Below are 11,558 nucleotides of genomic sequence, written 5' to 3'. Positions count from 1 at the left end.
AAAATCTTATCTTGTGTTGTTCGTCCGAACCCACTTGCGGTGCATATGTGCTAATCACATGGAAAGCACCTCCCTCCACCACAAGTTTGATAGAGATGATCCGATCTCCCACCCTCTTGACATCCACTACGTCCTTCTTCCACTGCTTATCCACAATTATTCCAACCCCATTCCTATTCTTCACCTTTCCTGTATATCAAAGTTTGAGACCAGAAGAATCCAACTCCCTAGCCTTTGCACCAACCTATTTCGTTTCTTGTAGGCACATAATGTTAATCTTCCTCCTTGTCATGGTGTCCACCACCTCCATAGACTTTCCTGTTAGAGTGCCTATGTTCCATGTCCCAAATCTCAACCTTCTGTCGCTTCGACCTTTACCTTTTACTTTGTGAACTAGCTTATTTACCCTCGTCCGTTTACGAAAACGCGAGAACCCTTACTCATTTAACACTACATCCGGGCACCGATGCAGCGGCTCTTGCTTTGACACCGTACTCGAGCCATACGGCGCGTTGCTTCCGGGCAACGACCTAGCTTTAGCGCAATAATGTCTTTGATTCATGTCATGGGGGTTCAGCTATATTTTTACGTTGGTTGCCGAAGACCTAACACAACCCTCCTCCTTTATCCGGGCTTGGGACCGACTCCTCTCTTACTATTCTCATATTTTCTCTCAAAACTCTCACTTTCAATTAAACATTGATCCTTTTCACTCAAACACTCACTTTCTTTCTCTGTTTCTTTTCTCTCTGGATTTTTAAATTCCTTACATCCCAAGAACCCAGTTGAAAAATTCTGCACTTTTGATTCTTCCAAGGACACATCACCCTCTACAACATACTCAACAAATTCTTCCATCTCTGGCTTTGAAGAAGAATGAAAGATAGACGTAGAAGAAATCCTCTTTTTATGGTGATATATCGTTTGTTGCACCTACTCCCTGTCAATGGCCAATTTGACCAAATCTTCCATGGTTGCGTAACAGTAACGTTGGACTTTATCTGCAAGTTCTTCACGTAATCCAAACAAAAATCGTTCCATAAGAACCTCAGGACTCCTTTTAATATTAGCCTTGTCCATCAAATATAAAAACTCCTTGTGGTTCTCCATCACTGATTGTGAACTTTGTTGCAACTTACAAAATCTTCAAAAAAATTCATTGCGGTATTAGGGGTGAGCACGGGTAGCGGATACCCGACTACCCATCCAAACTCAAACCGAACCAATCAAATTGGTTCTAGAACCAATGGGTAATCGGGTTCAACCCGAACCAAACCGATGATCTTTGTTAGTGATTGGTTCGAGACTTTGGGTATCGGTTCTGGGTGTGCGGAACCCGAACCAAACCGCGAACACGATCATATATTAATTAAATAAAAAAATAAATAATATATATATAACTTTTTCATTAGACAAAGATTATTCACTATTAATGTGTTTGGATTTTAATGAGTTTAGTTTTTAGGCGACGTCTCTGGTGTAGAAGCGAATCTTGTTTCTACACATATAAAAGTGCTGTGTCAAATTGATATAGTACCATGTGTCCACGAGCGAAGGACAAAAGCTGAGAAGCGTAAAAGGGAGGTACAGAGGCGACAGTGATGTTGGTACTATTGATGCACATGGTGTAAAAATAAAAATGGTTCAATATTGTAGATTAATTTTAATTACGGATCCCATAATAAAAAATAATAGTGGGCCATTATTACATGGACTTTAATGTTTTTGTTGGTAGATCGTTTCATGTGGATGAATAAAAAACTTTGTTCGGGTGATAATCACGAACCCTTTGCATGATTTTGCCGCTTCACCAATCGAGAGCCACCCCGACCCCTTGTTTCTATTCTCAATAATTTTTTCAACATACCGTTCTTTCGGGAGAGAAAGAAATATTCTTTACAAATCATGCTTATGTAGTGCATGGACAGAGACCTCCAACTTATTTCTTATTAGGCATTTTGTCTTTTCTAGTCCACATGGAAAAATAAGTACAATGCCCACAAATTACTAAAATAGTAGAAATAAGTACAATGGAAATAAATTTCTAACTAGCAACAAGTCACCAAAAAAATTTCTAACTAGCAACAAAATCCAACTTCAAAAAAAAATTCATGAATTCCTAAAAAAACCTGTAACTAATTATGCATCTTCTATTCGATTTTTTCTTAACTGATTCCAATATTATGAAATTTATTTAAACAAGTTTGTTCTCATCTAGTTTTAGCAAGACGAAATACAATATTAAATAAATAACTCCTCTCTTTTTATATACAAATTCACTTAAATACACCACATTATATATTTATGAAACTAAAATACAATTATACTTATATTTAATTAAAACACAAATTTTTGACAAAATTACTACTACTTTTACATTAAAATATCATCAATTATACTTATATTTAATTATTTATTATTTTCATATTTGTATTCAACTTTATTTTTAATATCAAAATTATAATTTACTATAACATTTTTCTTAACTTCATTTATAACTATGTTTAAATTGAAATAATCAAAATTATTTCTTTTAAATACTATGACAACATTACTAAATGTGGCATTCACACTTGCTCCATTTTTTTTCAATTATTCATTATAAATTTCAATAATCTTTCTTTTCATTTTGTTTTCATTCGCTCTTATTTTTATCCACATCTCTAATCAAACTACTCTTCTTTTTATATTACTTCTTTCTTTTGGTATTATCATATTACTTCTTTTTATTATATTTTTCTACCACAATTACCTAACACAATTCATCTATATGATCCTAACAGCGTCGTTAATTTTTTGTTCATGTTGTGCAAGTCCTGTATTTTTTTCCATCTAAATTTTCTGCTTCAAATGTGTATTTTTTTTGTTTTACTTTCGATTTTTCTAAACTTTCTTTCTTCAACTCAAAGCACAAAATAAAATTTTCTTCTGGGTCTAACTTACATGAGCCTAATCCATTTACCAATACTATAATACATGGACTTTACCAAAAAAAATTCAGCCTAATCTCATAGCTGTAATTATTACATTTTTAATTACTGCTAAGTTAACCTCCAATAAAAAATTATGACACTCAATCATGTGCTACTTGCTGTACAAGTTTTGCACATCACTGCAACGGAGCAGAAGTTGTTTTTTTGATGGACACCTATCAGCTTCTAAGAATGACAAAGCACTTCTATATGTGTAGAAATAACTCACACTTTTACACAGAGAATTCACCTAGTTTTTAATGTATTTGGTGTTTAACATGTTTGGATTATTTCTATTGATGTTACATGTTTATTGTACTTGTTGAATTTTTAAGATAAAAATTTGATTTTTTTTTATGAATTTCAAAGTCATTGGATACCCAATTACCCGAACCGAACCAATTCGTTCTTAATCGGTTTGGTTTAGTTCGGGTACATGTACAAAAAAAAAAAAACACAAATTCAAACCAAACTGAACCAATTATATTTTGATCATTTCGGTTCTAATTTTACTATGAATCCGAACCAAATCAACCCTCACCCCTATATAGTACGATGATGGCACAAACTGGTTCCTCATAATTTTCTTCATAATTTAATTTTGTTTTTGCAACCTTTTTTTTGCAGACACGGACTTAAAGATAGAATAATTGCAAAACCAAAATAAATAAGATTTTTTTTCTTTTTTTTTTTTGGACTCTAACGTGAATTTACAGAAATTAAAGAGAAAAAAAAAAACAAAGAGAATAAACAAGACCCATGGAACGTGTAGATAAATAAGAATTTACCTATGATCTGGCTTTGATACCAGATGATAAAAAATAGATTGGGGCTTAGGGGTTTTATCACAATAGATAGGGATTATTCAGTAAAAGGCATACCTAAAGACACAGCGGAAACATAAAAGATAGATAAAAGGGGTTTTTCCTACTAGACTTCTAAGAAACCTGTTCTTAGCAACCTAGGTTAGCGGAAGAGCTTTTACTACTAGACTTTCAAAGAACCTATCCTTGACAACTTAGATTAGACGGATGAAAATTGAAGCACTCAATCTTCGCCATGCAACAAGCGAAGCAAATCACTCACCTCACTTAATCACACTACAAAATGTGCATAAAGCACTAAGAAAATTTTATTCATGAAAGTTGTGTAAATTGCCTCACCAAAGGTGTTTGAATAAGCACCTAACAAACTAACTAAAAAATAAGATAAGATAACTTAATTTAAATCTCCTAAAGATAAGATAACTAATTTAAATCAAATTTGATCTTATTGGATTAGATAAGATTTGATTTAAATTTTAAAATCCTAAAGATATGATAATTAATTTAAATCAAATTTGATCTTATTAGATTATATCATATTTGATTTAAATTTAAAATCCCTAAAAATACTACTAAGCAAATCAAAAGTAAATCAAATCTTCCAACAAACTCTAACAACAAAACAAATTAAAAATAAATGACTAAAATTCAAAAATTAATAAAAATTATGCCTCCCATTGAATTTGAAAAGCTTTATTGGATTTCTTGTTGTCTTGCCTTAGCCTAATGGGCCTTATGAATTATTGCCCTTTCAGCATCACTGTTTGAGATAGACTCTTGGTCTTTTTGATGTCCAAGACTGGCATCGCACAATTTTTCTAGAATTCAGATCCTTGAATATGACAAGATTATCATTGCGTCCCTTAGTTCTAAAATGACAAAAATGCCCTCCTGACCATGTATCATTTTTTGTGAACATGAGGGCCTGATCACTTCCATAATATGAAGGTTTAATAATTTGGATAATGACTTTTGCTGTAAGTTGTGTGTGTATATGTGTACATTCTATAATGACTGATATGTGTATGTATCTCATTTCTTTTCAAGAATTCCCAAATCACCGGATCTACATTCTGTGATGTCTTTTCAACTCACTCGATTTTTTGTAGAATAAGTATTAAAATGAACATGCCTAATGTATGGCTCATATCCATAATTATTTCAAATCCGATTCAATTGATGTAAAGTAGCAGCCCCTAGCTCATAACACAGCCATATTTTGCAGTCTCAAAGTTGCTTTGGTGAGAATAGTTTTTGGTAGTGATGGCCTTAGGGATGTCTTGATTTCAATTTTTTGCACTTAGAACTTAAAATGCTTAAAACTAATATGAATACATTTTTAAAATATTCACTGAAATAAAATCTTTGCATGAATTCATATGGGAGCTGGCTTTTGGTCCTCTCTGGTTTACTCTGATAATGATTGTTACTTTTTCTGTATCTTACATTCTTTAGAAGCTGGAACTTATTTTCAAATAATGCCTATATGCCATTGATAAATATATATTTCAGGTGGAGGACAATGTTGTATATTGCGAGTGTCCCTGGTTTTGTTGTTGCACTTGGTATGCAGTTTGCTATCGAGAGTCCACGGTGGCTTTGTAAGGTAGGACTTTGTGATCTCTCTATGTGACAATTTATAAGCTTGTACACTCTTTACAAGGCTATAATATTTCTGGTCAGGCTGGGAGAATGGATGAAGCTAAAACAGTAATACGGGAGCTTTGGGGTGCATCTGAAGTAGAGAATGCAATTGAAGAATTTCAGTCTGTCAGCATGAGTGATGGCAGTGATTTGGACAGTAGATGGTCAGAGATCCTGGAGGAGCCACATTCTAGAGGTTGTATGAAGGTGGTCTTGGCTATTCTTTGCGTGGAAATTTAATCTTTTCCCTAGCCGAGATTGAGTATCTGGCTAGGACAGACATATGTTCCATAGGCATATAGGTCGTTGTCTGGAATTGTGTGGCACCATATGACACACAAATGATTTTGCAAAAAATTAGTACAGGGGCATGAGAAATTGAAAAAAAAAATGGAGAATCAGGTGAAGCTTTAGGTTTCCAAGAGCTGTTGGACCTAGGGATTTGTGCTAAAGAGATTCACAGAATACTCACAGGCGGGAGGGAGGTGTTCATTACTATGTTTGGAATATGAAACATTTGTAACAAATGGAAGGAAAAAAGTTTTAGGGTGTCCTAAAATATATAATGATCATAAGTCAGCCTCCCTTAAAATAGATAAATACTATCTGAAAATAAATAAAGATAAACAATAAATAATACAAATGAAAAGGTTAACTTCGGCTTGATATTGTAGTGTTTATGTGCAGCATTCATTACAAGATTGAGGGGGTAGAAATGAATCTTTTGCAATACAAAAGTTAAACACATTAGTCTTGGCAGTGAGAATGAGAGATAGAAATGGGCTACTATACATTTGTGACGGTGTGACCTGGTGGTAATCTTTTAAGCTTTGGCCCAGTGAGGTGAAGTGTGAGTGAGGGATATGATATAAAAACAAACACACTCTCCCAACCTGCTCAAACCAGTGGATTAGACTTTCTTTTTCTTGTTGAATAACAGAAACTGAACAGGACAAAAGTAGCCGGTCAAATTGGTTGACTTGACCTATAAAACCTGTTTCTCTATCTCCTCCTAGTGATACATCCAGCAAAGAATATATGTTTGATTATACCAAATATATGGATCCATGAGTATTTTAACTTAACTACGACATCAGTTTATCAGCTTTGACTTATGCATTGCATGAAGTAGACCTTCCCCCTCTTGATATATAAGTATACGTTGATAGTCATTACTTGCTGTCATTACTTGAATTGTGAATGAAATTCATGATATTATCATGTATCAATGCAGTTGCCTTTATTGGAGGGACTCTTTTTACACTTCAGCAGTTTGCTGGAATAAATGGAGTTCTATACTTTTCATCATTGACGTTCCAAGATGTTGGAATTCAAAGCAGTGCTTTGGCAAGCTTATTCGTTGGACTTACTAACTTTGCAGGTGAACAGTCTACACTGCATTCTTTTGCATTCACAAACTTGATTTCTCTTAGGCTGCGTTTGTTTTGAGGTATTGAGATTGAGACCGAGGGAATGAGACTCAATACTATGTTTGCTGGTTTGAGACTAGAACTAAAATTTCAGTCCCAAGACACAAAATTTCAGTCCCTTTAGTACCTCAAGAAAGTGGGGACTGCAATTTTTTGGAATGGACTGAAATTTTACTAGTAATTTCTTCAAAGAATACCCTCATTCAAAGTTTAAAATTCCAAGTTTTTGTTCAAAACTAATTAGGGCTTTTTCTCATTCGTTGTTTCTCTTCTCAAATGCTGGAGCACTGATGAGAGGATTTCCTATCAGTAAAGAAATTCACAAATATAATTGCGTTGTAAGTATAGTTTTTAAACCAATAGAGAATCTTTTCGTAAAAAAGTTTGGTTGTCATAAGTAACAAAACCCAATAAAAATAAATAACCGAAGTATTTAAACCTCGGGTCGTCTTCTCAAGGAATTGCATGGAGGTGTGTTTTATTATTGGTTATGAAAAAAGATATATTTTATTTTGGGTTTTTGAAATAAGGAACAAGTAATTTAAATGACAAGAAAAATAAATTAATAATTAAGAAAACTCTTGGCAAGGTATGAAAATTAGAAGTCCTATCCTAGTTCAATTGTGATGAGAACTGCTCGTTGCTCACACTTAGTCAACCTCTAACTATGAAGGTAAGTCAAGTGGATAAATCAATATGATTTCTCAAGTCCTAGTCAATCCCCAAAGAAAGACTAGAGTTAGTGGAATTCAAGTCAATTAGCAACTTTCAATTATCACTCAACAAAAGAGTTTGATAACTCAAGAGTCTCTAATTACTCAACCAAAGCTAAGAATATAGAAAGCTAAATAAAAATCATATATTTAAAATACCTCAATTACATTAAATAAAAGAAATCAAATCCAACGTGAAAATTCATAAATTAAATTAGGAAAATAAATAAAAGGAACATTGAACTTGGAAATTGAGTAGTAGAAATCTTAATCCTAAAAGAAATCCTAAATCCTAAAACCTAAGAGAGAAGAGAGAGTCTCTCTCTCTAAAAATTACATATAAAACCTAAATTGTGAATTATGAATGTTGTATTTTGTATGTCCTGAGTCTCTGTATGTTCTCTAGCTTCAGGAAGGCACCATAAAACAATAGAGCAAATAAAGAGGAGAACAATAGAGCAAATTCAAGAAATCAAATATGATAACAATAGTGAGACACAGCGAGAGAGAGAGATGGGAAATGGGAAAGGGATGTCTGCAGAGTTGGTTAGGGAGTTGGGTTTTTTTTCCCCTTTTTAATTAATAGGGTAATTTAGTCGTTTCATTTATTTCAGTTTCTATTTTTATTTTGAACCAAACAGAATACTTGGACATAACGATCCCTAGGTATCAAATTCCAATTGCTGTGACCTATTTGTTTCTTTCAGGTGCACTCTGTGCTTTATACTTGGTTGATAGGGAAGGAAGACAGAAACTTCTAATAGGAAGCTACCTGGGGATGGTGAGGGTGTACAATATGTAACAATAGCACAACCATTCACGTGTGTGCATAGGCACACAAATCAATTGCTTTTTGTCTTGTACCTAGCTCAGACCAGCATTTTGACTGTTTTACTAACGATTTTCAATTATGCTTCTCTGTAGGCAATTTCTATGTTTCTTGTGGCTTTTTCTGTCGTATTTCCATTGGATGAGCTGCTAAGCAACAACTTATCAATACTGGGAACTATCATGTATGAATTCACTTGCTGCTGATATAATAGTTTATCGAATAAATATTTCCGCTAGCTTGTGTTTACTTATTTGTAGAAATGGGTGTTTTAAACTTGGTTAGACTATGGCTAAATAATTCGGTATGATTAGAATAGTTAACCATGGATATTTGGATAATAAGTTTGAAAAGAAAGAGAACAAAAGCTACTTTGGAATAAATTATGTTTGGATGTATTAACTCAAGTAATTTTAAAGCAGCATGCGTGTGCTGCATATAACCAAAAGTGTCAAAAATTTATAGTTGCTTTTTATTATGAGCTGTTCTAGCTAAATAGTACCTTTGCCATGTATTGTTTATAAAGGCACGGTTCTATGTATTTTCTGGCCAAAATGGTATCCGTATTAAGGTTGCCTTTGGATTTGGAATAGCTTATTATTTTTACTCACTGAATAATGTTGTGAAATAACATATCAATATTTTTTTTATCATAAAAGAAAACAACAGAAAAACATTTTGTCAGTATAATTGTTTCACCATTCAAAATTGACCACAGATGATGACACCAAGATTTGATTCCTGAGGTTTCCAGAGTTTGATATTTTCTGAGGTTTTTGAAAATGAATCATGCATTTTCCCTCTATCCAATTTCACAGGTATATATTCTCTTTTGCAATTGGAGCTGGTCCTGTGACAGGAATAATTATTCCGGAGCTTAGCAGCACAAGGACTAGGGGGAAGATCATGGGGGTCAGTTTTTCTACCCATTGGGTGGGTAATAAAATATTTTGTTGCTTTGCCTGTATTATTGGAAGCTGTTTTATCTCACTTTTTTGTTGCTTTGTCTTTATCAAAGTTGTTTTCGTAACTACCAAAGAATACAGTAAGTTGATTTATATACCAGACATTCTTTTTCATCATGGTGTGTTCAATTTAGTAGGCTACTAATTTCTTTCTCTTGGTAAATAAGTAGGCCACTTATTTAATGCTTCATATTCAGGCGTGCAACTTTGTAGTGGGCTTATTCTTCCTTGAGTTGGTGGAGAAATTCGGAGTTGCACCAGTATATGCCAGCTTTGGAGCAGTTTCTTTGGTAGCTGCAGCATTTGCCTATTACTTCATCGTAGAAACCAAGGGGCGGTCGCTTGAAGAAATTGAACGGTCTTTGAACCTGAAAGCATGAGCATTAGAGTTTCATGACAACATGTCATCCATGTACATGACAGGCCTTAACCGATTGAAAAAGGGCAGGATATTGCAACATTGATCTCTGGCTGGGGTCCTTAATCCGTGCAACAAGCCTTTATTGGAAAACGAATGAGTTTGCATCCCTGCAAGGTTAGCAGCTTGTATTATTGATCAATGTACAGCGAAATTTTGATATGTTTGTATTCCCAAACTTGAGCTGTTTCTACCGAATGCTATATGTAACTTTGACTGCTGACTACTACACCATGTTAAAGTATACTCATTAGAACTTAGCAGTAGAAGTTAATTTGACGCATATCTTTTTCATTTCCTTCTCCAATGCTGGTTGTTTGAGTCATATGCTTGTAAGCAATACATAATAATTCTATAATTTCTTTCTCTTAAATGTATACCGCTAAAACTAATAGTTAGGAATTTAGTTACATACCATTATTTCACTTTTTTCTTAAGATATTGATTGCCTGTCTTTTGGGTATGGATTGTGTTGTATTGAAAGTGAGCCTTCCACTTATTTTCATATAACCTCTAGACCAAAAAGGAAATAAATAAATAAAATATGATAAATTCTTATCTGTATACTAGTATCAATTTCGGTTAGTTTAACTAATCCTAAACGAATATCTGAAACTGAGTTGACTACGATAATAAGACATTCCGGTGCACTAGCATACCGCGTAAATGTAAAGTCTGCGGAAGGGCTGCACCAAAAAGGCGTAGTGTTCACACATCACTGGCCTAACCTGATAATTAAATTAGTGGTTATTTTCACTGGCTTAACCTGGTAATTAAATTAGTGGTTGTTTCCACTGTCTGAATTTGTGACTAAGGTTATATGGAGACATTTCAATTAGGGCTGCACATGGATTAGATCGGATATGGCTACAATTTCGATTCGATCTGCACGAAAAAATATCGGATAGAATCTAGTATCTGCACTTTTGAATTTGAATCCGATTCGATCTGTAAAGTTGCAAATATAATCGGATTGGATAGTGGATATTTTCGATTGAAAAAACAAAGAAAAGTTTTAAAATTTGAAAAGAATAAAAAACCAAATCTGGCGAATGATATTTCAAAGAAGAAATTATTTCACTTATTCCATTGGATAGGACAAATCAATGACATCTATCTAGCTCGGAAGCTGAAAAATAGAATTGTGTACATGTTTGCGTTTATATGATATACGACAAAAGGGGGAGCAATGAAGGCCATAACTGAAATGCATCATACAAGAATAAGGTGAAAGATAATCTATGTAGGTGAGTAGGGGTGGGCAAAAAAATCCACATTTTGGATTTTAAACCACATCCAAACCAAACCATTTAATAAAAACCAGTTTTAAATAAAGAAAATCTAAACCAAATTGGATCTTTTTTATAATTTAATTTGCAAATCCAAACCATTTAAATAGGGGTGTGCAAAAAAACTAGTTTCACTGAACTGAATTGAAACTGAACTGAAACTGTTTTAAATAAATCAGTTTTTTTTAAATAAAAAATTGAACTGAAACCATAGTTTTTATGAAAAACCAATTTATTAAAAACCAGTTTTTATGGTTCAGTTTAGTTTTAAACCAAATTAAACTGGTTTTATTTAAACTCCAAAATTAATTTTACATACTCTTTCTCCCTTCACACTCTCTCTCTCCCCTTTCTCTCTCTCTCTCTCTCTCTCTCTCCCTTCTCTCTCTCTCTCCTCTCCCTCTCTCTCCTTTCCCCTTCTCCCTCTCCCTCTCCCTTCCTTCCTCTCTCTCTTCCTCTCTCTCATCTCCCTCC

General features: G+C 33.8%; 1 protein-coding gene across 3 annotated transcripts in view; it reads left to right on the top strand.

The window, feature by feature from the left end:
• Nucleotides 1-10,207, top strand: part of LOC107489480 (probable plastidic glucose transporter 1) — a 38,389-nt gene extending 28,182 nt beyond the window's left edge. For 2 of the 3 annotated variants that reach the window (XM_052262191.1, XM_016110231.3), the window contains 7 exons: nucleotides 5,309-5,402; nucleotides 5,480-5,636; nucleotides 6,675-6,821; nucleotides 8,291-8,364; nucleotides 8,508-8,596; nucleotides 9,231-9,345; nucleotides 9,575-10,207. In XM_052262191.1, the coding sequence (XP_052118151.1) occupies nucleotides 5,309-5,402; nucleotides 5,480-5,636; nucleotides 6,675-6,821; nucleotides 8,291-8,364; nucleotides 8,508-8,596; nucleotides 9,231-9,345; nucleotides 9,575-9,757 (859 nt within the window). In that variant the 3' untranslated portion in view covers nucleotides 9,758-10,207. The remainder of the gene's footprint in view (nucleotides 1-5,308; nucleotides 5,403-5,479; nucleotides 5,637-6,674; nucleotides 6,822-8,290; nucleotides 8,365-8,507; nucleotides 8,597-9,230; nucleotides 9,346-9,574) is intronic. The other variant, XM_016110232.3, reaches the window with a different exon arrangement.
• The last annotated feature ends 1,351 nt before the right edge of the window (nucleotides 10,208-11,558 follow it).

This window comes from Arachis duranensis, chromosome 5 (assembly GCF_000817695.3).
Source record: "Arachis duranensis cultivar V14167 chromosome 5, aradu.V14167.gnm2.J7QH, whole genome shotgun sequence".
Lineage (NCBI taxonomy): Eukaryota > Viridiplantae > Streptophyta > Magnoliopsida > Fabales > Fabaceae > Arachis > Arachis duranensis.
The sequence above is the reverse complement of the archived record's forward strand: the minus strand, read 5'-3'. Positions and strand labels throughout refer to the sequence as shown.